The sequence below is a fragment of the Chiloscyllium punctatum genome, chromosome 35 (genome assembly GCF_047496795.1).
Source record: "Chiloscyllium punctatum isolate Juve2018m chromosome 35, sChiPun1.3, whole genome shotgun sequence".
In the NCBI taxonomy this organism is placed as follows: domain Eukaryota; kingdom Metazoa; phylum Chordata; class Chondrichthyes; order Orectolobiformes; family Hemiscylliidae; genus Chiloscyllium; species Chiloscyllium punctatum.
In genome coordinates, this window is record NC_092773.1 from 11,931,939 (window position 1) to 11,956,214 (window position 24,276).

General features: G+C 41.8%; 1 protein-coding gene across 2 annotated transcripts in view; it reads left to right on the forward strand.

The window, feature by feature from the left end:
• Positions 1–2,251: 2,251 nt before the first annotated feature.
• LOC140459648 (netrin receptor UNC5D-like) overlaps positions 2,252–24,276 on the forward strand; it is a 453,166-nt gene continuing 431,141 nt past the window's right edge. For both annotated transcript variants that reach the window (XM_072553978.1, XM_072553979.1), the window contains exon 1: positions 2,252–2,749. In XM_072553978.1, the coding sequence (XP_072410079.1) occupies positions 2,677–2,749 (73 nt within the window). In that variant the 5' untranslated portion in view covers positions 2,252–2,676. The remainder of the gene's footprint in view (positions 2,750–24,276) is intronic.

Below are 24,276 nucleotides of genomic sequence, written 5' to 3' on the forward strand. Positions count from 1 at the left end.
TCAAGTAGCTGTTTGTCCTTGATGGTTTCAAGCTTCTTGAATGTTCTCAGAGCTGTACTCAGCCAGACAAGCAAGAGAGGTTTATAAAATCATTAGAGGTGTAGATAAGGTGAATAGCAAACATCTTTTTCCTCGGGTGGGGGAGATTTTTAGCATGAGGGGAGGAAGATTTAAAAATGACATGAGGGGAAACTTTCTTACACAAAGAGTGGTTTGGATGTTGAATAAACAGCCAGAGGAAGTGGTGAATGTAGGTACAGTTATAATGTTTAAAAGACACTGGGATAAGTACATGAATAGGAAACAAGTGTAGAGACATGGGCCAAATGCAGGCAAGTGTTACTAGTTTGGTTTCAGAACATGGTCAGTGTGGACGGATTGGACCAAAGGATCTGTTTCCATGCTTTGTGACTCTCTGGCTCCAGAAGTGCTCCATCACACTCTGACTTGTGCCTTGTTTGAACAGGCTTTGGAGAGTCAGGTGAGTTACTTGCTGCATGATTCTGAACCTCTGACCTGCTTGTCACAGTAGTTTTATGTGGCTGGTCCAGTTGAGTTTTTGGTCAATGGTAATCCAGAATATTCATATTGGGAGGGTTATAGGAGATATTTGGGGGGAATGGTGAGATGCAGGGTGGGGAGGGGGGTCAATTACATTAATGCCAATTCTTGTCAAGTGTCATGGTTCAGTTCTCTTTGCCTCTTGCAGCCTGTTTTCTCAGTTTTTGAAGGGATGGAGATTGAAGGAACTTGAGGCCGTGACACTTAAATAAATATTGTATGCCCTTCAAGGGATTTGTATCGTCCCCCAGGTTTTGTGTATCCCACAACACAGGTTAAGGCCTTTATTTGGACCCCAACTGTTCCTGCTGAATTTGGGTTCTCCACCTGTATGAATCATGCCCAGCTCTTTCCTGGTCACCAAAAATAGGACTGACGAGTAATGAGGATAGTATGCCTTTTTGGGGTGGAAATAGCCATCCTTGCCTGATCAGATCTGCATGTGACTCCACACCCACAGCAATGTGGTTGATCCTCAACTACCCTGTAGGATAAATGTTGGCACAGCCAGTAACGCTCACATCCTGTTAAGTATTTGTGGTGGCTTGTGATCATGAAAGGCAGTTTAGAAATGCAAGCACTTCCTTCTCAGTGTTGATTGAAGAAGGTGTGTTGGTTAGTTAACTTGGAGCATTTTCCTGTAGCACATGCCACAACATCTATCTGAAGGGCTCAGTTTAATACCTCATTTGTTCGTCAAAGAGACAGCACTTGCAGCAAAGCAGCTTGAGTTATATGATTGATCCTCCTACCTCCTGACTCAGAGGTGAGAGTGCTACCAACTGAGACAAACTGTCACTATGTAATACACACTGTCTAACATTAATTATCAATTTAAGACTGCGATGTGAGTTGGACTTAACTCATGCAGTACATCATGTTAATTATAAACTAACTGTTTGTACCATGATGGTGACATAATCTGCCTTGTGATCAAGCCGATGCAATAATCTAATTATGTCTGTTTAATTTGGGGATTCGTCAATATTAAATGGCACTTCAAGCAATGCAGCACTTACTATCATCGGTGTCTTATTTCAAATTAGTGTTATAATTTCATCTGGATCTGGTTTATGTCACACTGTGGAGTTTAAAATCTGACACTTGCACATCTGTCAACCTCATGTAAATTCTGTCAGCAATATGCATTTTTAAAATAATTACCGATTTCCGCTTGTCATGAGCGACAATGTCACTTTGTTTCATCTGACATCCTGCGAGGTCTGGAAAAAGAGAGGATCAATTCTCGATGCTGGGGGTTATGCAACAGGTTTTTCAGGAGCAAGCATAAATCACGGAGAACAAACTTTGATAAATCTCTGGCGCTTGAGCTCCAAGGGTTAACGTGGATACATGTTTTTTTGCGGCAGTCCAGGTGCAATGCTCTGAGGTCCCTGGATCAACATATTACCTCGAATTCGCACGGTGCCTGCACACCGGGAGCAAAGCGTTGCAGAGGACAGGCAAACGCGCCGGTTCACTTGGCCGTCTGATAGCAGCAGAGGCCAGCGAGGAGGGAGGGGAGAGAAGAGAAGAGCGTTTCGCCTCTGCCCGTGGTTGGCATAAGGTCCGCTTTGCTTGCGACCGGGGTCGGAGTGGAGGGGGAGGCTGAATCTTGGTCAGCCCTGTCCCTCTCCGAGTGGACGTGTATGTATGCGTGTGCCGGAGAAGAAGAGGTCTCAAGCAGCATTTTTTTCCCCTCCAGCCGCAGACCCCGCTTGTGCTGCAGAACGACACGCGTCTCAGCCCAGGCGGGGAAAGGGGAGCACGCGCTGGCCCCGCGCCCTCCCATTGGCCGCCTGTTGTCAGTAACATTCCATCTTTGGAACGCGGAGACCTGCGGCACGGTGCCGATTGGAGGAGCCCGACTGTCAATCAAAGCGCCCGCGCTCAATCAGGTCCGCCTGAGCGCAGCAGGTTGCAACATACACACACACACTAAACAGGGACCCTCATCGCAGAGCCGGAGTTTGGTTTAAAGTGAAAGGATCAGCCGCTCGACCGCCGTCCGACTCTCCCGCCTCGAGATGACCCGCCGTCGTTAGAGTTAAAGAAGTCGCAGGGCTTGAGGAGGTTTGCGCGCATCCAGGATCCCTCCCGCCCAGTCAAGGGACCATGAAGAAACTGCTACTGGGATGTTGCTGGCTGCTTCCTTGGGCTCTCCTCGCCGCAGGTGGAGGGGAAAAGGGTAAGGGGGTTGGGGGGAGGGGGGTAAGGCGTGGAGGGAATAAAGTGCTGGACGTTGTCATTGCCCATCTTTGTATTGCAGCCGCTCGGTGAAAGAAATGAGATGTGAAGGGGCGCTGCTGGGACCTGTGTCCCTTTCAAAGAGAGTGACAGCCAGTTAAGTTCAAGTCGAGAGCAAAGCGTGGCAGTCTGAACCTGCCACTTGGGCAGGGTTGTTAAAACCGTGCTCGGACCACTATGCGTGAAATGGTCAAACTCCGGGCATAATTGAATAGGAGGTGGTTTGATTTGAGGAGAGAATGTATGATGGCCAAGGCAACCGTTTCAAATTCCATCTGTCAGGCTGAAAGTGCCTTCTGGAAAATGAATTGCACGTTGAGGCTGTAAACCGTGGAAAGGTGAACAGAGCGTCAATTTTTCCCCCCGGTATCTCACTGACTGCAGGACACTGCATCGATTTCTCAATTACACTATCGGAATGACCGAGAGGATCTGTCCTCTCACCATCTTCCCGTGTTCTCGCTTCTGTTTGCGAGCAACAGTCCCGGAGAGAGACTCGGCGGGTGTCCCTCTCAAGTTGCCAGCGGTTCAACAACTACCTCCCCACCACCACCACTCGTCCCTCCATCCCCCACCCCCCCCCCCCCCCAACCCCATCATGTAAAATACTCCTGGACTTCAAAGTTGTCCTCCACCGGGAGACTGCAGTACAACAATTTGATACTTCTAAAATGTAACAAACGACAAGCTGAAATCGTTCCGAACTAATGATGAGCAAACGTTGTTGGGGGTGGGGAGCGGGGAGACTTCCGAGAGGTTTCTTTTCCCCCGTTTAGTTTGTTGAGATATTTTGGATCCAGCTCGCTGTAATCACCCAAACGCCGGGCAATCATGCAAAACAACAAAATACCGTACGCTTTTTCTGTATTTCGAAGTTTATGTCTGAAGCAGGCTTTTAACCAACTGTCTTAGAACTGTTTGTCCAGTAAGTTTCGGAGGGAGAATTTGAGCTGTTAAACTGCAATTTTCCACGTCCTGTATGTATACGGCAGGACCTTGGAGAGCTAATTCTGTGCATGGGCTGCCTGGCATGTCTCGGCAGATGCACCGATATAAAACAAAAACTCCTCTGCAGATTAGTTGGGTGGACTCAATTGCACACGTGTACAAACTCTGCACTTTTCTGAGTACGAGGAAAAATGCTAGAATTGAACTTGTTTCGTTCAAAACTTGGGCTTAAATATTTTTTGAACGGAAATTCATTTTTTCCTCATATGTGCAATGGGGCCTGCAGTCTTCCATTTAGAAACCATATAAATATTGCCAATGTGTTTGAGTTATGGTAGGTCAGGGTCTGTTGGCTGGTCATAGATCAGGTTGGAGAAAAACTTACTGCATTAGAACAGTGGCAGTAAAATGCTGTAAATTTAACGAGCCTGCCGTAGGGACAGGTGCTCAAATGCATTTTTGCTTAGAAACGAAGCTTGAAATCTGCAGCAAACAAGGAAGTCTGGGATGGGGGAGTTTATTGACACACAGGAGCAGTCCTCTGAATTATTTTGGCATCTCTGTAGAAAGTAAGTTTGTGTTATGCGTGTGATACATTCTATGTGCGTCGAAGTTTTTATTTTAAATTTGTACCAAATTGAAGTCATTATGCCACTCTGCTTGATTGATAGTTTCCAACCTGTACAAGTGTGCCTCCTTCTGGAAGTCCCAGCCACTGCATCTGTCTGGGAAGCCCTCAAGACAAGGGATGCAGTCTGACCTTCTCAAGGACAGTTGGATGTCTTTTTCAGAAGAGTCAAATGTTCCATCAACAATCTCAGTTCTGTTAATCTGAACGTTAATGGAATAAATTGTATTCTTTTCAGACCAATCTCCTGATGCAAAAAATCATTTCAGTTGTATTACAGTCAAAGAGCAAGGCAAATTTCACGTTCATTAAACCCTCTTTCCAGCCTTTCCAATTGTTTCAATTCAGAGTTGCTGATCTGTACAAAAGAAGCAGAGGTTGGTTACTATTGAGTGACAAGTGCCTATCATATTCACTGCAGGTTTAACCACAAGTTCTTTTCCCTCCAGTAATACCTCAGTGTGTACACCAGGTGAAGACTTAGGACTGATTATCTTTGAAAAACCCCAATAGTTCATCATGTTGTGAAAGTGAATATTCTTTGGGAGGGAGAGAAGAAAACAAATTGAAGAATTTCGGTTTCAATGAAAATTTAAAGCATGTACCTTTAGAGATCACCCCAGGGAGCAGCATTCGCATGGCTGAATGTTTGACTATCATTTGCTCCCGACTTCGATTTTTTTTTAGGTGCGGGAACTTGATTAGCTGGAATGAAATGTTGAAAAAGCATTTTTACTTTCCCCAACTTGTTGGTTTTGGTTTTGAAGAAAGAGCCTGAAAACATCTGAATTGATATTTGTGTGCATAGTGCAGCTGCAATTGAGCTTTTTGCCAGAATTGGATAACTGTTAAGTGAAAACAAATTGTTGGCAGCATTGTGCACCACCATCTTTACATGGATGATGTGAGAGAATGCAGATACACAGAATTTATCAGACTGATGTGAAATTGGCATAATTCATACCTCGAACAATGTGCCGGAATATCCTCACTCACATCCATATACTTCTTGTCTTCCATGTCTTTCTCCTTTCCTCTTTGTTAAACAAATGTACCGGAAAAGACTTGTCTTTTTCATCTCAAAGAAAGCAGAGACATGAAAGAGATAATTTAGATTTAATGCAAATTTAATTGGTTCCACAATGCTATGCTGCTTCAATGACTTTATAATTACAATATTGCAATTATAGTTAGATATATGAGCTGCTAATATACTCCCCAGCCCTAAACTACTGTAAAGGTACAACAAAATTTTTAAACTGAGGAGAAAGTCTTTTTCTTCAAGGATCCTGCTGTTCCTCCAGTTATTGTGAATCCAATTGTCATTTGATGTTGATTGAATCATTCATTATGATTTTGGGAACCAGGGGCAGAATAGCGGAGGAGTTAAGCTTCAGAGGTTTATCATCCAGTACTTCATGTAAAATGTATTTCCCGTTATCCTATGAAAGTGGGATGTCTGGCACAGTCGTTATAAGATCAAGTGTGAATTTGGCTCTTGAGATCGAGTTGTTGTTTACCAGCCTTATAATCCATTACTGAACTGCAACCTCCTTTGGGGGATGCTATTTGTCATAAGTAATAAAAGCTTTGTGCAGTGTGTATCACATTTTAATGTGTGCATGTAAGGGGTCTTTCATTCTTCTGACTGGCTCATTTTGTCATTCTATTTACTTCATTGTCGTCACAACTCATCATTACCAGTTGACAGGCCCTGCACCCCACCCTGGGCAAGGACCACGAGAAGACATCCTACAAAATTGGTAGAATTGAGAGTGATGATATTTCAACTCAAGGTGTGTTCCTATTGATGAGGAACCAGGTGAAGCAGTTGTATAGAAATCTATAGCCTTAATGTGAGCCTTCACAATTTCTACATAAAACCTTCTGAATTTGTGAGTATTCTTCCTGATTGAAAACAAAGATGAGGATCATCACTTTGCTCCTTTCTTATTTCTCCATTGCTACAGAACTCTGTGGATAGGTAAATAAAGTTCATGTTTCGGTTGAATGATCATTCTCATTTAAGATCATTGACTGAAAACAAAGGGTCGCTTGTTTGCTCTCAACAAATGTTCTGCTGAGCAGTTCCAACATTTTCTCTTTTGTATTCCATAATCTTCTAAACTGCACACTGTTTTATTCCGTAACCTTTACTTTGTGGGCATTCTTTTTTCTTCTGGGAAATAGTGTTAAGTTATACATCTCCAGAGCACAGTTGCAGTCAGTTTAGTCAAACTCACTATGCTGTTGATAAAGAGTTGTGACTGCCATTGGGAATACCTGTTGGGTATCAGTCTATCCCGAATCAAGTGGTTGGCTTCTCAGGAGAGCATTATTTGTCTTCTACCTATGAAGTGTTTAATATTGTATAAAGTGATTAAGTAGCTACATTAGTTGATGTACAATAATCAACCCATTCTTGTCTTCTGTTTTCTGCCCCACCTCTCTATTCTTAAAATAGTTCCTTCTACAGGGACCATTCACATCCACATTGTTCCCACTTGACTAATTTGGAAATTTGTACAATGTCCTCTGTTTAATTCCCTGATAGTCAAGAGCTGATCTGTGAAGAACTCTCTAGGGCATCTCTGTCATACCCTTTAGTCATTGATTGACACAGATCATGTGAAAAATCCTGTCCTTTCCCAGTTAGATTCCAGCTTTGCTAGCTTCTCATTTTAACGTAAATCTTAAATTCTTTGACAGCGGTTTGATTCAGAGGTGACTGTGAGCTGGAATAAATAAAATAGCTGCAGATTCAGCTGATTACATTGTCCCTGATCTTGTGGATGGGAAACAGTGATAAGAGGTTGGGGAGTGGGACAGGATTTTATCGCTGACGAGAGGATATAGACTGGTCTCAAATGTCACTGTCGCCTTAGCATAAAAATGCAGTTTGCATATTTGTCAACTCAGTTAGGTTCAATTTTCTTGAATGCATAGAATAAATTAGGCACATTAAAAATTAATTAATTTACGATTAACCTGACTCATATCCATGAAGGTGGGTAAATCAATATAACTTTTAAATTGTCATTTTTGATTATTTTAAAATCAAATGCAGGACACTGCACTGGTTATTTAAATAAGATATTTACAGTATTTATGATTAGTTCATTTTTACATTGTACAGAAAACTGTGCATCATGTCACCAGTCTTAAACATACCAATGATTTTATTGTGATTTTATGTTTATGTTTATAATGGAAAGTTGGTTTCCAATTTTTGACAATTTAAGCCTAATTTCTTGATTGCATCCTCAATGTAAACTGTAATTATGCAAGTGCAGACAAGGTAAAGGAGTGTTGAGTTATTGTGAGTACTACTAAAGAAGTCAGCTGAAATCATTGGCTGTAAAGGGGAAAGAGAGTTTGACCCATTTAGTGTTGTCTCTTTCAATTAGTCATTCCAGTGACTGAGGGGGAAGGTTACTCTTAATTGTCACATCAGTCATTCTCTTCTCTCTCTGAAATTCGCAAGTGAAAAAGAAAACAAAGCATGAGTATAAATTCTCTCTGGACCCTCTTAGCAAAAAACAATAGCCGACGATATTTGACAATTCAGTGAATCAGCCATGTCCCAGTAGGGATCATGTTCTGTGCTTCCTTTGGCTCTGCTGGCAATACTTCTGCTTTTCATGCCATTAAACTTTGAGTTGAAGGCATACTCCAGTATTTGATTTTGTCTCACTTAACAGGCTGTGGATGTGCTTCATTGTCAAAAGTTTTGTGTTCTTGGCAGGCTTGAAAACTCCGGACCCATTGTTGATCTGCTTCTGTCTTACATTACAATAAAACAAAGAACTGTAGTTGCATCTCAGTGACACTTGTACCGACGATGCCATCTTCTGCGCTGATGCCTCGGAACTGTCCACTTTTTTCCTCAAACGAAGATTCTCCATCACCTTTATTGAAAGGGTGACTGATTGAATTTCCACACTTTACTCACTCTTCCTGTTTTCTCTCCCCCAACATCGATCGGGTACCCCAGTCCTCACTTCCAATCTCACCAGCATCCCCACATCCGGTGGACTGTAAGCCATCATTCCCATCACCTCCAGCAGGATGGCATGACAAAACACATCTACTCCTTCCATCCCTTGTCAATCTTTTACAGGTACCCTCTGGGACAGCCTGGTCCTTTCCTGCTTCACTTGCAAAACTTCCCCACACTCCCAGGGCACCTTCCCATGCAACCGGAGAAGGCGCAACAGCTGCCCGTTTACTTCCTCCCTCCTCACTATCCAAGGCCCTAGACAGACCTTCCAAGTGAAGCAGCAATTCACTTGCACTTGACTCAATCTATTCTACTGCGCTCACTGCTTATAATCTGGTCTCCTCCACGTGAGGGAAGACAAAACGAAGACTGGATAATGGTTTTTCGAAACATTTACCTTCTGTTCATAAAAATGAACCTCAGCTCCCACTTAAACGCACCACTGTGTTCTCTGACCAACGTTTATATCTTGGGCTTGGTGCAGTGCTGCACTGCAAACTGGAAGAACAGCATCTTATTCTCTGCATGGGGACCCTGCCGCCTTCAGGATTCATTATTGAGTTCAACACTATTAGAATCTGTACACCTACTATGTCCTTTACCCACCCCTACACCACAGACTCTCTCGTGACAAGGGCAACCTTCAGCACAACCAACCCATTTTCACCTATTTACGGTTCTCATTATCAGCTTTTCTTTCTCCCTGACAAATCTAATAAAAACACAAGGTTTAAGTTCTTGGTGGTGTTTACAGAACATGTAACTCATTTCTCTCTAAGTAGAGGTGATGTACGGTTTAGGGGATGTAGGTGTCAAAACTGTAATAGTACCTCCTTCGATGAGATTCCCTACAGTGCGGAAATGGGCCCTTCGGCCCAACATGTCCACACCGACCCTCCGAAGAGTAACCCACCCAGACCCATTCCCCAACATTTACCCCTGACTAAAGCACCTAACACTATGGGGAATTTAGAGTGGCCAATTCACCTAATCTGCACATCTTTGGATTGTGGGAGGAAACCAGAGCACCCAGAGGAAACCCATGCAGATATGGAGAGAATGTGCAAACTCCACACAGACAATTGCCCAAGGCTAGAATCAAACTTGGGTCCCTGGCACTTTGAGGCCACAGTGCTAACCACTGAGCCACTGTGCCATCCCTATAGTGTGGAATGAGGCCTATCGAGTCTGCACCGACACTTCAAACAGCATGCCACCCAGCTCCAGCCATCAATAACCCCCTCCTCCCAAACACAAACTGTCTCCCTATAATCCTGCATTTACCATGGCTAATCCACCTACCCTACAATTCCCTGAACACGACTAGGGCAATTTAGCATGGCCACTGCACCTAACCTGCACAGTTTTGGACTATGGGGATGAAACCAGACCACCCAGAGGAATCCCATCCAGATGGGGAGAATGTGCAAACTCTACACAATCACCAAAGGCTGGAATCAAACCTGGGTCCCTGGCACTGTGAGGCAGCAGTGCTAACAATTGAGCCCCTCTGCTGCCACAGTGTCCGTCAAGAGTTGTCCCTCAAATGACATTTTGCTTTGTGTTCAGTTGTTGAATACTAGAAGTTAAATGCTTTTCAATGAAGCCGAGGCAGACACTTTCTAGTTTAATTTGCATTTCAACCAACAAGCCAACTGGATAACTTTTTAGTATGCATTTAATACAATTAACTAACGAGTTTATAACAGCTTGTTACCATTAACTCCCAGATATAATGTATCCTACCAACAGAAATAGTTATTAACATATTGTATGGTATTTTAGTGGGAAGTTTCATATTTTCAGAAAGAGCCTGAGTACAGAAAAGCATTTTTCAACTAATTTTGTATTTACTAAGTAACTTCAATCCGAAAAGGAAATTGCTTGTATCAAATCATTATAATTGGTAGAAAAGTATTGGATTTTTATTTTATGGATTGTGTTCAGTGGAATTTATTATAATCCTCTTGTGTGAACAAATACTGCCCTGCCAAGCATCTCATTCTTCTTGATCGATTATTGCAATTTGAAAGATACATCCGTGCCTATCCTTGTTCTTTTCCACGATTTTTCTTCAGCACATTGTGTTCTGAGATCCAAATTCTGTGTTGATCTTTCTCTGTTTTAGTTCTCTAACCTACTCACTGTGTCCCTTTCCATAGTAACAGGTACTCTTGTGATGAACTCCCCCAACTCCCTAACGCTTCCACGCATGGTCATTGCCACACAGGTCACCAACTGGATTGCCCAGTCTAATTCTCCCCAACTTGTTCCATCACTTCCCACTTATAAAAACCACATCAAAGATGTTTATGCCACATTCTCCAGTCATCTGAAACATGTCAAGATTGTGCTCAAATGAGTCCCTTCCCTTCCCACAGTTCCTGAGTTAACTGATCAGTGTAAATATTCAAAACTCTGTAATATAGTCATAAAGCTCATCACTTCTTTTCTGTTATTTTAACAAATGCATCAGTAGTCTGTATTGGTTAATGCATTATTAAATCCTGAGCGATTTGATCAGATTATCCTAAATTTTAACTTGCTTAAACTTATTCAATTACATTAATTTAAACTCAGGCTCCAGTAGACTTTATACAATAATATCAAAGCACAACTTCCAGGCCTTAGGCAGCTTTTTCCTGTCAAGGTAAGTCTTTAATCAAAGCAGTTTTACTGAAGCTTTGAACCACATAAAAATGATCCAATCCCAAACTATCTCAGCATATGTCTAAACACAAAACACAAAAATACTAATGATTAACAGAAAGATTATAATCAATATAGAGGTGCATGAGCTGCATACAGCAATGCAGTTTTCAAATAGCATTAGTTAGACCAAAAGGCGAACTAAAGATCTTTGAATGGGCCGATGGGCTGAATGGCCTTACTTCCACTCCTATGTCTTATGGTCTTATGGTCTTATGGAATGCCACGAGAACATAGCACAAGAGACCTGCTTTATTGATGTCTGCTTCACCAGAGAAAGTTTTTGATAATCTTTCTGTCACCTCGAGTGTAACATAGATCACATGTTTTCTGCAATTGGGAGCCTTCCCACTTCAGTGACCCGAACATGACTTTTACCAGCGATGTGCGACAATTGAGCTTGTTCTTGCTCCATTCGCTAGATCCCAACCAATGTATAGCTAGGTGGAGGTTCTGAGGCACATATTTGATTTTCTTGCCCTTGAGTAAGAAAAATTCAGAGTGACCCTGAGGCCCAATTACCTCAAAGTAGTGATGCGATAATGTGTGGCTAGTCCATCTGAGATTTATACTTGCAACTTTTATTTTCATCTGTGTTCAGAAACATTGATTCTTTCTCCATTGTGAAGAGCCCTTACCCCTCTTGACATATTTGTAGTCATTGCCTGTTGTTTTTGTGTTTTTTTTTCCTTTCACTTTTATTCTGCCTTGCTTTGAAACACAATCTATAATAAGTGCAAGTTGCTGGTGCAGAGCCATTGAAACATGAAGTACAGGAGGCCATTTAACTAGTTGTTCCTGTCTCTTCAGAAAGGGTACTTACTGTTAGACCCTCAGTCATGCTGTTCATTGTAATCCTTGAAGTTCCTCATCCTCATGTATCAGCTCGAGTCGATGGGAAAAGAGCACAGGCATTTTATTATGCGTTTCTGGACATTCCAGTTTAAGAACTTTGCTCAAGGCAGCAGGGAATTTAGGTCTGAAGTGACAACTAGGTCGAGTCAGCTCAATTGCATGAATATCCATGATCAGAATAAACATCAGTGGAAAGGATAATGTCCTTTCATAATCCATACATTGATTACATTCACTCAGTGACTGACAAGACTGTTGGCGACGAACCTGCAATTATAAGATCGTAAAATGAAGTGAACTAGGTTCACAAGTCAGCAGGAATAAATATAGCCAATCATCTTTCTTAAGGTCATCTTAAAATGAAGCCTTTGTAACTGAAGCCTCACCTTGTACCAAGGATTCGCATGGGCCATTTTTTATTTAAACAAGAGTGCTACCACGAGTGTTCAGTTTCTTCCACAAATCTTCTGCTTTAAGTTGAAGTTGACGAAAATTAGGCTGCTACAAGACATGTAAGGAGAATGATTCACAGAATCAGATTACAGGTGATATCACAACAGGGTTTCCTAATGATGGGTATTCATCCCATTGTTACTTTGTCAATCGTGTTATTTTGTCAATGCCAATCAATCATAGCAAGGCTTTATTGGAACATTAGTGAAAACAATCAAGTACAAAGTATCAAAGCAACAATATTAAGGGCCTGTCTTGCGGCGCAGTGGTAGTGTCCCTCCCCCTGGACGGAGAGATCCAGTTCAAGACCCACCTCTTCCAGAGATGTGTAATTACATCTCTGAACAAGTTGATTGGCAAAAAAGGCAAAACAACAAAGTCCATCTGACCAGTTTTGAGCCTTGAGACAACAGCAGGTAGGTCTCTTTGAGATCTGCGATGTTTTTTTCCTGGCTCCTGTTTAGTTCAGAACCCCTCCAGGCTGTTTAGGCCCATGTTCACCTTTGTGACACCGAACTGTGAGCAGCGGCACTCTGTCTACCTTCAACCGGTCAATGTAATTTATTTGTTTGCTTGGAATCAGGTGTGACTTCTACGCATTAATTGTCAAAAGCATACAGTTGATAATACAAACAGAAAATTGTGGAAATATTCAGCAAGTGTGCAAGCATCTGTGCAGAGAGACACAACAGTGAACATTTATGCCTGTGGCCTATCCTTTCAACATAATGGGGAAAAGTTGGAAATGTACAGGTGAAAGGGAAGAGATTTGTGAAGAACAACTAAAGGAGGCAAGTTCTCTTCAAGGGTCAAGGGCAAGAGAGATTCAGTAATGAAATGCTTTTCATGCTACGTGACCAAATGGAATATAACAGGACAAGCAAAGATGAGGCTAGAGGAAATGCAAATGATGGGCTAGCTGCTGTCTGACTGAAAAGTGAAGGAAATAAGGAGGGAATTGCAAGGGGAGAAGGAGCCATACTTGCAAAGGAACACAAACTGAAATTGGATGGATGTGTAATCTAACACTGTTCAATTCAGTGTTGAGCCCGTTAGGTTGTGATGTATCCAGGTGAAAGATGAGACACTTTCCCTGAATCTGTGCGAAAAAGTTTTTTTTAAATTCAACCAAATTTTCTAATCAACCTATTCAGAGATGTTATTGCTCTGGTGCAGGTAGGATTTGAATCCAGGCCACCTTGTCTAGGGTAGGGCCACTACCACTGTGCCACAGAGCTTCTGGAAAAGTTGATATTTTCTAATAAACCTGTTCAGAGTGTTATTACGCACCTTTGGAGCAGGTGGGACTTAAACACAGGCCTCCTGGCGCAGAGATAGAGACATTCCCACTGCACCACAAGAGGGCCCCCTCAAGGAAAATTGATAAGTTGTGCAGTTAATTAAGTTTAGGTGCTCTGACAATTAACAGGGTTGTCATTCTGCCTGACTCCATCCTGTGTCCAACTGTGGAACAGTTAACAAGTTTGTTTAATAATTCATTCATTATTATTAATAGAAATGGTTACTTCATCAATTTCCAGACTGCTCTCACACAATTAACTTCTAATGTATCAGTATTATCAGTCAGTGAGTAGAAGTGCCGTTTGAAGTCTCCCTGCTTTGTTTTATAACAGTTCTCAAATAACAAACTGGAGTACTACAATCTGAACAATTAATGAATCAGTTAAAAAGCTGGTAGTGTGTATATTACCTTGCATTACACCGAGTGTTTTCCGACATGCTAACTTTGTTTTTTAAGCTTGCTTCTTTCTCCTGAAGCACACACTGGCATTCTCAAATTTAGATTACAATGCACTGAAGGTGAAAGCTTTCCTCTTGGCAGTCTGAATTTCAATCATTGTGGCTTTTCTGGGTCAAAAATATCAACAAAATACACAGTATACAAACAATGTCTTTTAAAAACCTGGCATGTTTCTTTTTCACATCATCATTGATTGGACTCAGTGAATTCAGTTGTTAAACGAACAATGCTATCACAGGAGCTGAGAACGTAACCTTATAACCTTGCTTCAGTTTCCCACTGACATGAAGGTAACTGCAGTGGAAAGAGAGTTTTAGCGAACCGTAAATTTGTGCCACACAATGCTGGATGCACACCTCAGAAGAATGCTTCCAGACAAGTCAGCTGCCTCAATTCACTTTGGGAAGTGAGGCTTGGGCAACTGTCAAGTTTACATTTCCACAAATCTTTCAAGTTGCTGTCCGGAGAGGAATAAGGACCAGTTCTGGAAAGTGGTCTTGTGGCCAGGTCTTATCCGACTGGAGATCAAGTTGTGGGAAATTTGAAACTTGGTTGCCTTAGTGTTGTTCTCCTCCGATCAATAAATGCAGAGAAGGGGCAGCAAATGACAATATTTATAACCATATTGCTGCAAGAACCTGTTGTAGGCTGTCTTCTGATAAATCATCTCTGTGTGCTACTGAAGGGTTTTTGGAATTCATATCAGTGAGGCTGCAAAAAAAATCCTATTATCGAGCTGCCATTCCGTTCCTGCTGGAGACTGCACTCGTTTTTTCAGGACAAACCTTCACTGGTGTTATGACACCAGTTTTGCATTCTCTTGACTCCAATATATCATGGCAAAAATGAACAATATTCCAAGGTGGTTGCATCTCTTGATGTATAGGCATGTGGAATTTCTCAGGTTCATTGTAAATAATGGAAAACTGCATTTTGACTTAGAATTTTAGTGGATCCAACGTGATTCACATGATGATACAGTATAAAGGAGGCAGTTTGGCCCATTGAGCCCATGGTCACTCTTTGAAAGAGCAATTCACGGTGTGGCCTTCCACAACCCTTCAAATTCTTACCCTCAAACAATTTCTCCAATGTTCTTTTTAAAATTATTCAGTTTGCTTTGGAGAACACTCCAGGGTGTAAAACCTCATTGCATAAAATTAAATTTATATCCTCATGTCACTTGGGTTTCTTTCGTGTATTATCTGATGTGTGCGTGCTCTTGCCAATGAGAGCAGTCTCTACTTATTTGCTTCATCAAAATTATTCATGATTATGAACACCTCTTTCAAATGCACCATTAACCTTCTCTGCTCCAAGGAGAGCGACTGCAGCTTCTCCAGTCTCTTATCAAAACTGAAGATGCATATCCCTGGTAACATTCTGGCAAGTCATCTTTGCACTCTGTCTAAGACCTTGAAATTTCAGTTGTGAAATACTGAACATCTGAGATTCTTATGATTTGGCACTAATATGATCATGGTCTTCATTTCCAGAAGAGATTAACTCAAATGGCAAGCTCGAAATGAGCAGTCAGTTTGGAATGTAAGCGTGCCCCATCAGTTGCTCTTGAACCTGCCAAACTTATTTTCAGAAAAGCATAGACTACAAGGGTATGCAATTGTGGCAGTCAGGTTGTCATTGAAACTGTGAATGACACTTTTTATCCAAAGGGAAGAAATTTAAATTATAGAGTCATTTGCACAAACAACATGGAAACAGATCCTTTGGTCCAACTTGTGCACACCAACTATGTTCCCAAACTAAAATAGCCCCACCTGCCTGTGTTTGGTCCATGTTCCTCCAAAACTTGACTGTTTCATGTGCTTATCCAAATATGTTTTAAATGTTTTAAGTGTATCTGCATCCACCACTTCCTCTGGCAGCTCATTACACATACTAATCACTCTTTGTGTAAGAAAGTTGCCTCTCATGTTATTTTTAAATCTTTCTCCTCTCACCTTAAAAATATGGCCCCTGGTTTTGAACTCCCCCACCTTAGGGTAAAATACCTTTGCTATTAACCTTATCTATGCCTCTTGTGATTTTATAAACTTCCATCATGTGTTATTGTCTCCTGAGAAGTCACAGTGGTATTACTGAATATGCCATGCAGGCAACTGAAACATCACCAGCCAGTCTTGGCCAAGATCATGATTAGTGGTAACGCCGAGTCTGTGGCTGCTGAAGGAAACACACCCACACACAGCCCAGATCCTTTTTGGATACCTGGACTTGGACGAGTGTTGGTGGAAAGGGTTTAATAGAAGCAGAACAATAGGGTGATGTAGCTTAGCAGCAAGTGGAGGGAGGGGGCTTTCAGCCCCCTTTGATGCCCACAAAAGTAGGAAGGCTAGGAACAGGCCTTCTCACAACAGACTCGGGAGTGGAGGAGGGAAGGTGTTGGGATCTTGATCCATCACAATGCACCTGACTAGATGCCCTCTCCATCTCCACACTTGGCATGGAGGGAGAGCATGGAACACTACCCGGTGTTATAATATAGGTTGGCAGAAACCTCATGAAGTGATGAGCAGGTAATTTGTTTTAGCGGCTCGTTGAGAGCTAAGTCTTGGCCAGGATTGGTTTCTCAGGTCTTTTTCAAAATAATGTGATAGGATCTTTTGTATTCACCCCAGAAGACAGATGGGGCGTCAGTTGAAGTCACATCTGAAATACAACATCCCTCATACAGCATTGGAGTGTAAGCACAGATATTTCATGCACAAATCCTGTCTTTAAGCCCACGACCTTCAGAGACTCAAGTGTTACCAGCTGAGCCGCAGCTGAAGACAAATAGTAGATTTTGCCTGGCCTTTGCAGCACTCCATATTCTTTTATTCTTTCTACAAAAAACACACATAATGAAATTTTAAACCTGCCAGAGTTGGATAGCTCTATCTGGAGCTGTGGGAGTCTGAGAATTGGTTTCATTGCCTGAGATGCAGGTTTTCCAGATGGCAACATCGACTTCCTGTGTTCACTGGCACCAAATCATCATCTGTGCTGGTTTAAAGTTGCAGCACAGCTGTTGAATGTACAAACTCTCTGGATTATACACTGGGCGGATTCAATCCGTTGACAATATCACTGCACTGCAAAAAAGAGTGACAAAGAGATGACTGGGGAATCCACACTTGCTACAACCATGGTCAGCTACGACAAAAATATCAAATATAATGGAAGAGAGACTTTTCTTCATAAAATGCAGAGCATGTTCAAGAACAAAACATATTTGTCATTGTCTTTTTTTCAATCCTTCCATTGTGCTTGAACTTAGTTTCCCATCTACTGCTGAAGCATTCTGGTCTTCCCTCTGGTTCGTTCAAAGTTGTGTCTTCCAGCCCCAGGCTGCAACCACAATCATGTCTTGGCTCACAATTAGCAATTTTGACAGTCCTTGAACCTGAGAGTTATGGACCAGGCCAGACCCCCTCAAAATATGTCAAGAAGGTAGCCGAGATCCTAATGCTTTCTTATTTAAAATGCAGATATGAAGTGGATATTCCATGTTTGATGCACCTGGTCAAATCAATCAGCTTTAAGCAAAACAGAATTTATTTAAACACTACAATTGAAACACAAACTAAAGAAAACAGAATTTAGAACAACTTAACTATTTGAAAATCCATTCGACTCTATCTAGCAATTTAGCTAAGGAGCTGTTCCAAGTTGCGTAACATCCCATAAAGACACCCCTTGGTAACAGGTTCTTACAAACAGGAGAGATTTCACACAGAAAAAACAGTCAAGACTCAACTGCTGCTGGAATCTTTTTCTGGTCAGCCGCAGTTTCTCACTGTTACAACTAAAAGAAACTGGAAAAATCCTGAACTGGGAGAACTGGCCAGTTGTTAAAGTAGACATTTCAGCACCTCTGCTTTTACGACCTCACTTAAAAAAAAACTCAAGGACAAAATAACCTTTTTAAAGTGACAGCATCATCACACAAGTGATAGAGAAAAAGACAACTTGTCAACAAGCAAACAACTAAGGGACGAAGAGGTAAAGGACAAACAGGAGCAACATTACTTGTTGTCAGATGAAGAAATCACACCGATTTACCAGTTGCAGAACTCTTTTGGGGAAAGGATGCCTTTTGACCCAATGAATCTATGCAACATATTTCAAAGTGCAGTTCTTAAGGCCATATGATGTGGGAGCAGAAATCAGCCATTCAGCCTGCTGAGTTTGTTCATCCATACAATGAGGTCATGGCTGATCTGATCATCCTTCACATTTCTGTCTTATGTCCATAACGTTTGTCTCTTTTAATGATTAGCAATCTGTCTATCTCAGCCTTGAATATACAAAACAATGCTGCTTCGGCAGCCCTATGACCTGAAGAATTTCACACGTTGATCATTCCCCATGAGAAATGAAGTGTTTCCTCATCCCTGTCGTGCAACTCCTTACTGTGGGATTAAAGGGACCAACTTCTCCACATCAACTCTTTCATGCCCCCCAAGAATCCTAAACGTTTCAATAAGGTCTCATCTCATTTTTAAACTCCAACTAGCTCAACCTACCAAGTCTCTCCTCATAAGAAAATCCCTCCATATTTGCCATCAACCAAGTGAAACTTCTTTGGACTGCCTCCAATGCCAGGAAATCTTTCATTAGACAGGGGGCCAAAGTTCAACCCGAAGAGTGGCCAAGATCTGTGCATGCTGGGAATCTTAAACAAACACAGAGAATGGTGGAGAAATACAGCAAGTCTGGCACCATCTGTGGAGAGAGAAAAACAGAGTTAATATTTGAAGTCTGGTACGGCTGTTCTTCAAGAACTCAAAGGTATTGGAAATATCATTTTTTCTTAAATTTTTGACAGAGGCAGAGGCTCAAAACAAAAGCCTGAAAGCTGTTATTAAAGGTGGATAATGAAAAAATTGTAAAATGGATGTAAATTGATGCCTGAAAGGAAGGGAATGGGTTTGCAACATTATAGCCAGAGCACTCAAGACAGAAACAAGATGAAAGTAAGATGGTTTTCTGAAAATTTGAAACATTAACTTGGTCTCTTTCTCCATAGATGGTGCCACACCTGTTTAATTTCTCCAATATTTTCTGTTTATTCAAAACAAGTCATGCCTCTAATCCATTTCAGATTGTGCCCAATAATTATGACTTTGAATTGAATGAAATGAATTGAAAGAAGCCATCTTTTCACGTTACTTATGGTTTCAAGTATAGGCTAAAATTCAACAGAGAGGATTCGAACATTGTGCACTCAGGACAAGGCAGTGGAGTAATGGGCATATCAATTGACAACTGAACCAGAGCTCAAGCTAATGGCCTGTGCTTGAATCCCACCATGGCAGCTGGCTGAACTTAAATTCAGTAGAAAATGGTCTATAAATGGAACCTAATGGCAACCAATTGTGAAAATTAATGTGATTTCCTCATGTCCTTCAGGGATGAGTATCTGCCTGACCCTCGTGTCTGGGATTTGGGACGTCATGTTGCGGTTGTACAGGACGTTGATGAGACTACTTCCGGAGTACTGTGTACAGTTCTGATTGCCCTGTTATGAGGAAGACATTATTAAATTGGAGACGGTGCAGAGAAGATGAATGCTGATGTTACCAGGGCTAGAAAGTTTGAATTATAAGGATAGGCTGGATCAGCTCAGACTTCATTTCCTGGAGTAAAGGATGTTTAGGGACTGACCTTATATTGGTTTATGAACTCATGAGAAACATTGATGAGGCAATTAGCAAAGGTCTTTTTCTCAAGGGTGGAGGAGTTCAAAACTTGATGTCATATTTTTAAGGTGAGAGGAGAAAGGTTTAAAAAGGACCTGAGGACCAATCTTTTCACACAGAGGGTGGTTTGTATGTGGAATGAACTGCCAGAGGAAATGGTCGATGCAGGCACAGCTTTCACATTCATAGAGTCATAGACATGCACAGAATAGAAACAGACCCTTCGGTCCAACCTATCCATGCCAACCAGATATCCCAACCCAATCTAGTCCCAGCTGCCAGCACCCGGACCATATCCCTCCAAACCCTTCCTACTCATATACCCATCCAAATACCTCTTAAATATTGTAATTGTTCTGGACTCCCCGACCCCAAGGAAAAGACTTTGTCTATTTATCCTATCCATGCCCCTCATCATTTTGTAAACCTCTATAAGGTCACCCCTCAGCCTCCAATGCTCCAGAGAAAACAGCCCCAGCCTATTCAGCCTCTCCCTATAGCTCAAATCCTCCAAACCTGGCAACATCCTTGTAAATCTTTTCTGAACCCCTTCAAGTTTCACAACATCTTTCCGATAGGAAGGAGACCAGAATTGCACGCAATATTCCAAAAATGACCTAATCAATGTCCTGTACAGCCGCAACATGACCTCCCAACTCCTGTACTCAATACTCTGACCAATAAAGGAAAGCATACCAAATGCATTCTTCACTATCCTATCTACCTGCAACTCCACTTTCAAGGAGCTATGAACCTTCACTCCAAGGTCTCTTTGATCAATGGCTCATGCCTGAAACATCGATTCTCCTGATCCTTGGATGCTGCCTGACCTGCTGTGCTTTTCCAGCACCACACTTTTTGATTCTGTCTTGTGCAGAGAAGTTGACAAGACTGACCTCTATTTTTGCCTCCGAGAGGCAACAGCACTACCTCAAGTTAATTAAATTTTCTGAAGAATGAGTCGCTGCCAATCATACTAATTATAAAATAGAAGGACCATGAATTGAGAAAAGAACTACTTGGATTTATGGACACCTTAGTGCCATTTTGACTTCCCAATATCCAACAATGGTTGACAGTCACCGAAGTACTTTTGAAATGTAGCTGCTCTTAGAATGTAGGAAAGTTGGCAACCAGAATGTGAACAAGATCCCACAAGCAGCAGGGAAACAATGACCATATAATTTGTGAGTGATCCTAGTTGAGTCAATAAACATTCGTCAGGACTCAGCTTGTATTGTAAGTAGCATTTTTGTTTTGTCTGCCTCAGATTCCAAAGAGGTCTTTTAGTTTGAAAGTTTGAGAAAGGAAAGGAGCCGTGCCTGATACTTTAGCATTTTGTGTGTGTGTGTATGCCAGCCTGGATGGTTGATCAAGTCTCAGGAGTGTGACTTCAGCCCTCACCCCATGGGATTTAGAGGTGACAGCACTCCCACTGAGCAACAGCTGATTCATGTCGTGTAGCATATTACAGCATCACAAGGTTTTGAAATAATCTTGTGTCACTTGCATTAGTCAACAACACTCCTCCTTTCAGACGAGAAGTTGGAAGTTCACATTTTACTCAAATGCTTCAGTTGGATTGTCTTGTTGAGACTTTAGTCCAGGAGGGTGCTATTATCATATGAAATGCTAAACCCATCTATGGTAAACCTTCGGAAGGACAAAAAGAGAGCTGATATTCCCAGAGGATGATAGGAAAACTAGATGAGTCAAAATCTGACTGAAATCTTGCAAGACCATCACTTTAAGATTGTGTTATGGTTACCATGGTGATCGATCACTGACTGTCAATACACTTTTAACAGAAGGTCGCTGAAGTCACTTGCACAAAAGAAGAACAGTTGTAAGACAGTTCTGAAAGGTCTAATTAACAGCAATATCCCTCATAGATGCTCAACCTCAGTGAAGCATCAGTTTGGTGTTTACTTTAAAAGTTGTTTTGAAGTAACAATGTCACAAATGTTTCCTTTTGGCAGCTTTCTGTCCAATAAACTAGCACATATCTCTCGGATATCCACTATTCAAAGTGAAGGATTTTAACAATTTTCTGAATTCACCCCTCGTTTCAACCCAGCTTGAAAGCATGACCCAGGGTTCTGTTGTTAACAGAATTATTATTTTTTCAAGTAAGTTTAAGGGAAACACAACTATGAACTGTCGGCATATAGCTCGACCAGTACAATCTGAAATGCTCTTATAAGCTGCCCCTTACACACACGCATTCAAAATGCAGAGGGTAAGACTGGGAAGACAGCTCAGTGGTTCCTGTTCACAGGGTTACTGAGCTGATTCTTCCTTTCGAGGTTGGGGTTGGTCAAAGCACCTGCTCCTCAGTCTTGCCTCTTCAGAGGCTCTCACTAGTTTGCTGGAGGCACAGGGTTCACACAAACAAAAAAAGTGCTTCCGACTGTTCCAATAAAAGTCACGGCATGCAGCATCTGCTGGAGGAAACAAGTTGTGTTTAGATTTAATGCACGCTTCAAGTTTGCTGCAAAGAACAGAAAGAGCTCCTGAGTTGGTGAAAATTGGCCATGCAGCTGCTCTGAGGTTCCTCCAAAGTTCCACGCATGCAAATTGGCAAACGGATGTGTTAACGTCTGGTTTCAGAAATTAATGTCCCGCTTGGACCTTGCAAGTCCACGCAGTGAAAAAAAAAATGAGCTTGTGTTTTGCTTCTCCCAACCTATTCATAGCCCAATTCCTCCAACTGCCTGAGAACTAATCACAGAGTTGTTGACAGGCAGAAGGCCTTTTTCATCGATAATTGGTCATTGGTCCACAGATCGATCAGCCACTGTTGCCAACAAAAGGTGGTTCTCTCTCCAGCCCTTTGGTTCAAATGCATCTGCAAATGACACTTCAACTGGAACCTGCAGCTATGTCAGCAGTCCTTCCAATGAATAATGGAAAGCGCTACAAACACTAGATAGCTGAAACAAAAGCAGAAGTTGCTTGAGAAACTCAACAGGTCTGGTAGCTTCTGTGGAGAGAAAGCAGAGTTAATGCTTTAGAGTCCAGTGAGAGTCCTGAAGCAGGGTCACTGGACTGGAAATTTTGGCTCTGCTTTCTCTCCACAGATGCTGCCAAACCTGCAAAGTTTTCTCCTGCAATTCCTGTTTTCGTTTACAGTCAGTGTCAGTTTAATTGCTTTTAAAACATACAGCCACCCTTGATTTTCAAAACAGTTCTTTTCTTATTTCAGTCCACAATTAAAAACACAGAAAAAAGTAAAACAATAAATCCTCTGTTTCTCCTCAAGATGTGCAAACAGGCAAACTTAACTGATACTTCCTCCATTGAATGCTCTGGGTTTTTCCCAGCCCTATTTACTTGGGCTGCTAAAACTGGGTAGGACGACTCTCCGTTTCTGTTGTTGAGGAAGCTGCTAAAAACTAAACTAACCTTCTGTTGGTCAGGATTTTCTAAACTCAATCTGTCAAGGTCCCTAGCTATCTATCCTTCTGTAGGTCATAAAAAGTTCAGGAATTAGCTCGTCAGATGACTTGCTAGTCACATGTTTCTTGCAAATCTGTTCAAACATAACATGAGAAAGGAGTTTTTCTGACCCTTGAAGCCAGCCATCTTCAGAAAACCACAACCAAAAACCTATTTAACTCTCAAACAATGGCCGAAATTGCTGGAGAAACTCAGAAATTTCAGAAATCTCTTCCGAAAAGATGTCTCCGCACCCGAAAAACTAACTCTGCTTTCTCCCCTTCGCTGCTGCCAGACCTGCTGAGTTTCTCGAGCAATTTCTGTGTTTGTTTCAGATTTCCAGGATCCCTAGTTCTTGGTTTTATTTTTCACATGTAACTCTAATCAGAATTAAAACTGCAAAGTATTAACAACAGATTACAAACCATCACCCCCCACAATCTGATCAAATTTACAGAATTGCTTCTTTCATCTGAATCAGAGAGAAAATTACTCTTTCGCCTTGCCAAACCATGCAGTGTGGACCTTGTATTAAATCTTGTAAGAATGCAGTAAACTAAAGCAAATCGTCCTTTTGTAAATCACTCCGAGATGGCTAATTAAATCCTTCGTTTCTTGAGCATTATACCTGTATAATCACCTTTTTACAGCCATGGCCCGCAAACAAATAAACTGTGATGAAGCTGGGGTGTTTGCTTGTTAATTGCAGCTGTTAATCATTGCAATTACATTGATCGTGCTTTCATTTAATAAACCTTCCCCAGTTGCAGGCTCCCTTGGGAAGCCCAGACAGTTGTACACTTTCTGTTCAATCACATGTCTGATACTTATCAGTTGCTGCTGGTGTGAATTGCAAGAAGAGCAATCCCAGACATTGCCCAGGCTCTTCATTTAGACTAATGCTCTGCGCTGGGATTCGATGAATGTCGCAGCTTAATAATTCTGGTGGATAAACCGAGAAGAAATTCTG